Consider the following 5,609-nt stretch of genomic DNA (forward strand, 5'->3'; position numbering starts at 1 on the left):
GAATAAACTTAATTGTAATGATCCCAAAGATGCTGGAAATCTATCTATTTATCTATTATCTATGGTGAGCCGTCTGTCCTCCTGGTCAGAGGTGACGGCAGGAACTCCCCAACTTACAGCAACACACTTTATGTCAACCTGCTTAACTGGGAGCAAGTACCTAGAATAAATATATAAGTTCAGGCCACACAAAGCAGAAGAGAAGAGAAGAGAAGAGAAGAGAAGAGAAGAGAAGAGAAGAGAAGAGAAGAGAAGAGCTGAGTGATATAACAAGTCCTAATTGCTGGAGCAACTGTAGTCAGTTGTCATTTAGTGGGAGATCAAACAAGGAGCTTGTGAACAGTCTCCCGGTACACTTAAGGGCCTTATCACAGGCTGATAATAGATGGTATCAGCTGGAGGGACACAGTGGGAAGGATGCTATGAATGGTGGGTAGGGTTGGGGTATCTTAGTGGATCTGTTGTTGGGATTAGGCTGATTCAGGCAGCAGAGCAGATCCAGTCAAACACCAGCCTTTTATTAAAGTTGTTTTAACAGGCAGTTTGTCTGTTCTGTGTTCAGCTAACCCTCCGGCCATGAATCCCAAGAGAAGCAGGCTGGTGTGCACACTTTCCAGTTTAATAGACTTAGTGGTCTAGTAGATAGGCAACCTGATGTCCAAAGCTGGTCAGAAATGACAGGTTTGTGGCCCTGCAGGCATGCTATGGGACACACACAGACTGTGAAGTTGGGGGTTTAACTCCGAGCCAGAGTGTTTTAACAGCTAGTCACTCCCAAACCTGGTGCTGGACTGTAATTGCCAGAGTTGTAGCAGCATAAATCCTGGTGTTTGTTGTTGGATAGCACATTGGACAGTCTCACTGAGCAACAGTCCAGGATGTATTGACATCCCAAGCCAGTGGTCACAGCATAAATTACTGTAAACTCCATCAGATCAATACCAGTTCATCGTTTAAAGGGGAGGCCATAAATGAACATTGATTTTGTTTAACGCAGATCACAATTAACAATCCTTTGATTTGACTTTGCGTGACTGTCACTGCACACAGATGTTCCTAATAGACGTTTAGAGTTCTAACAAACGGATCAGCTCAGACTGCAGCTTCTTCTGCTATCGACTGACGATTGGGATTGGTCGGATCAATGCCTCAAGCTGCTGCTGCTGGTGTTCAGAGCTATTGATCATGCAGTGATGGCCAGAGTGGTGAAGCTGGTGATCAATTAGAAGGATTTGAGCGTCTCTCTGGCCTCTTCTTCTAACACCTGACCCCACGCTGGGTCGCCTCTCTGAAGCCCCCTGCAGGGGCATCGATCCCCTGCTGCAGAGAGAATGGGGCTGTAGGAGTGCAAGTTTGTCCTCTTCCTGTCTGCTTTTATCTGCCCACAATCTCCTCCGAGTGGTTTCACGTTAAAAAAAAAAAAAAAGTAGAGTTTGAAATGGAGCAGTAAGTACAGAAGCTGCACAGATCTGTAAATAAACACCAGTAAATAAACAACAACAACACCTCTCTCCTCGTCTCTTTGTTCTCCTTTCTTTGAATCCTTCGGGTTTTCGATTTGGCAGCTCATCTGCGTTGTGCTCGTTTGCCAACTCTGTAAGTAAATTTCCTTCTATTTCTCCTCAGTGTTACTTCAGAATATCGTTCAAAGCTCTGAGTCCAAAAAACAACTTCTATCTGATAATGAGGTCTCGACAAAAACGAAGGGAAACGCAGTTTGTGACAAACATGAAACCAGATTGAAAGGCTGCATGAGAGAGAGATTTACTGAGTCCATTTGTAGCAGTAAAATTAAACAATCTGATAATTAATTAATATGATTTTAATCACTTTGGCGCTGTCACTTTGTCAATTGTATGCATTTCATCAGTGAATCAGAAATTTGATTTCTGCCTCCAGACAAAAATCTTTTTTTAATCCCAAACTGTAAAGCTCATACCTCAGAGACCCTAAACATCCCTTCTTTTCCATTTCCTGCTGTGTGGATCCAGGCAGAGGAAAAAGGGAAGAGCTGCAGGAGCTGCAGGTGTATTTTTTTTTCTTTCACAGATTTTTGCAGCTCTAATAGTTTGTTAATTAATTTGAGTACTTTTTTCACTACCTGGCAGCCTAAAAATTCTTCTTGGCTTTTCACTGATCTATAAAGACTCTGTTCTAATATAAAGAATGAATAAAGTTGTTAATTAAAGCTTATGAGCTCTTGATAAATGGTCATAAAGTGACACAGAAAACCCAAAGAAAGCCGTCAGAATGTGAAAACATCGACGACTGTCATCCAAACGCAGAAATCTGTCACATAGTGATTTACTGCTGATTTACAATTTGATGGGAGTCATCCAGTCAGAATGCTTTCATGGCAATCAGCCTTCGAAGCCTAGTGGGTACGAGTCGGCAGGCCAAAACAAGAGCAGGCTTGATTGAAGTCGTTCCCTGGTATAACAAAAGAAACAGATAGCGGCGTAGAGGGAGAAGGCGGAGATATTTCCACTTACACATCAAAGCGAAGGTTCTGCTTCTCTTCAAAGAAGAAATCAAGGACAAACTTCCTCACGAAGTCGGGGTTCAGTGTGTTATCGATCACTTCTGTCCGACCAAACTGCAGGAAAAAAGGAGACGAGAGACACAGGAACAGAAAGTCAACACCACGCTGATCAATTTTACATTTAGTGGAAAGGAAAAGCAGCAAATACAATAGGAGGTAGCACACATTGTTGTGCTGCTTCTTTTGGTTTAAAGCTAATGTGACACACAGTCAGTCTGATCGAGGTTATTACCCTGCTTGGACTAAAACCAACCCAGTTATCTCATCATCAGCCGTCTCTTCCCATTGGTTGGGCGAATGTCAGTGACATAAAGGAAGCTGTACGTCAGGAAGAGCTGCCAGAGTGGCTCAACTTTAAAACCAGACGATGTACGAGATCAATTTAATCACCTCGTTATCTGAACATGAACGTTTGAGTCGAGCATATTAACTTGTAGCTAGACAATGACTCACAGCCGACACAATTATACAAACATGTCATTCTTGAACAATTTGTCGTTGATTAAAAATTTTGATCACAGTCAAATCTGGTCAGTTTTTATTTTCATGCTCTATATTTACAATCTAAAGTCAGAGCATGAAGTGTTGCACACCAGCTTTGAACCTTTGAAAGACCAGGTTCAGGTACGAGGAGTTTAGCTACTGAAGAGAAAAGTAAACTGAATTAGAAGATGCTACTCTGTGAGGGACTTGCTAATGAAATTACAGACCTAATGTGTTTGTGCGACGAACCTGCTACAGCTCGAGTTAACAGCTGCTGCTTGAGTTCTTTTGGTAAATTAGCTGTTTTCAGTGTTTGCCTTTTAACATTATGCATTTTAATTAAGTTACTTATTTCTTCTAACTGAGTAGGTTCTTTAGTTATTTAACTTTTACTTGGGTGTGATTTTACGACAGCAGCAGTTGAGAAAACCATTTTCTACTCTTTCCCCTTTGACCAGGTTTGTGTCCATCCATGTGTTGATGCACAGAGCCCGGCTAGCTTCTCCTCCTTCCATTATTTGATATCAATCTTCTGACCTAAAGCTCAGCAAGAAAGTCTGTAAGTACCTCCCAACATGTCAAAATATTTCTGTGCACCAGGCAGAATGTTTTCCATCCAGATGAACAGAATAATTTAAACACCTTTTGGTTTTTTCACCAATTTCTTTCCCTTTTTTACGGGCTAATGGTTGGTCAGCACTGCATGTGTTCAGCCAATGTTTGGACTGTTACCACAGATCACATTTTGTCATTGGTTGATTAGACCTCTTATTGACAATTAGGAAATTCATTATTACCAGCAGCTGTGTTTTATTGTTGGGCAACCTCACCGGCACAGCATCAGTTGTTTTAGCCAACGCCCCAAAAACAGTTTACATTCCAATGACAGCTCCATCTAGTGGCCACGGGAATCACGACAAGACATCAGGTTGAATTATAGAATCACAAATTGGTACGTACAGTCTTTAACCCAAACTATGACTTCTCCGAAATTCAACTAAGCTGTTTTGCACCTAACCAGTCCTTTATGAAACCACTGTCAAAACGCGGGTTATTTGTTTTAATTTTGGTTTTCAGTAGCTCATCTATGGTACTTTCCTACGGGTCGTACCACTAGAGAGGGAGAAACCACCTACAATAATCACTCTGGGAAGCCTTGGGTCCATTGGGTGCATTGATGCAGACCCAACATGGAAACAGCAGCAGTCTCTCTGCACAGGACAATGTGCTCCACCACACTGCAAAAACTGCTTAGAAACCGCTTGAGGAAAACGACCAAGAGCCCAATCGTGGTTCCAACGGAGCATTCTACTACACCATAAACTGGGTGTAATGATTCATACAGAGCTAGCTTAGAAAGCAACACTTCAGTGGTAATGGAACCACTGTGTCCATCAAAACAGGGCAGTAGTTTGCTAACATATCCTGTCATTCTGTGATGAACATAAACAGCATCCTCAGACATAAATGAATCTCCTGTTGGTGGTTTACAATCACACATTCAGTCCTCCACAAGACAATGCCATCATGCTTTCAGGAAGGTAACGATGATGAGCTATTGATCTGACAGATACCTCTAACCCCCACTCCCACCTCCATCCCTGCTCTCCTCTGCCAGCCTACAGTGGAGATAACAGACTCCTCTCTATCAGGCTTCAATCTGGATTTCAGTCAGTCTTGGTTACAGGTCGTAATACTCGTCAGTGGCTGCTGAAGCGTTCAGAGGGATGAGTTTCGATTGCCGCAAGAGGCAAAGTTACGTTTTCAATAGCTATGAAAAAGTGAAGCGCGCACTAAAGTTTAGTCAACAGGTAGCATCATGTCTGAATAACGATCAACGTGTTTCCACATGTCTGTTGTGTATTAGAAGATGACCACAGTTCAGTATGAGTACATGAGAGCAACACAGCTGTGTGGTGTGCAGACGATCACATTAAATGACCACAAAGCCAGTCAGCAGGCTAATCATTAGTTGACACTACATCCCACATAGTGTGGGTACTAATGGATGGTAGTTATTATAATTGGCTGGATGCTACCCAGTCAGACTGTTCAGCTTGATAGTAAAACCAGAGCCGTACCTTTTGTTTCAGGGCCACTGTTTCATTTCTTTTTACCACTGGGGTGTCTTAAATGTTACTGAGAGCACAGCGCAAAAGTTTTGAGGGATTTAGTATGCTGACATTGTTACACTCCCCACAATACCATCACAAGGACATCTGATCAATGAATTCTGCAGCAGGACAAGGCCAAGCATCCAGCCAGTCTGAAAGAGCTATGAGGGAACTTCAAGCAGTTCTCAGCCTCAATAGAAAACACCAGAGCAGACAGATTGTTCCTGTATTATTTTTCAGTATAGCCTCCTTTAAGTTCAATGCACTTGGTCCACTCAGTATTCACCATCACTACGAGGAATAAGGTCACATCTTCAGCCTCCAGATGCTCCAACAGCATGGAGGACTTCATCATCACTCTGAAAATGGAGCCCATCCCAGTGGGACTTTGCAGAGAATTTTTTGAAGTACAACTGTACCTTCAGCATAAAGATTAAGGTGCAGCATGTGGTCTGACCCCAACAGACCAG

The 5,609-nt window shown here is 42.5% G+C and overlaps 1 protein-coding gene across 1 annotated transcript in view; it reads right to left on the bottom strand.

Annotated features, from left to right (window-relative positions):
• Positions 1-5,609, bottom strand: part of LOC103359415 (copine-9-like) — a 167,763-nt gene that overhangs the window by 104,060 nt on the left and 58,094 nt on the right. Inside the window, 1 exon segment of the mRNA XM_008284752.1 lies at positions 2,493-2,596. Within this exon segment, the coding sequence (XP_008282974.1) occupies positions 2,493-2,596 (104 nt within the window).

This window comes from Stegastes partitus, unplaced genomic scaffold, assembly GCF_000690725.1.
Source record: "Stegastes partitus isolate 25-593 unplaced genomic scaffold, Stegastes_partitus-1.0.2 Scaffold370, whole genome shotgun sequence".
Taxonomy (NCBI): domain Eukaryota; kingdom Metazoa; phylum Chordata; class Actinopteri; family Pomacentridae; genus Stegastes; species Stegastes partitus.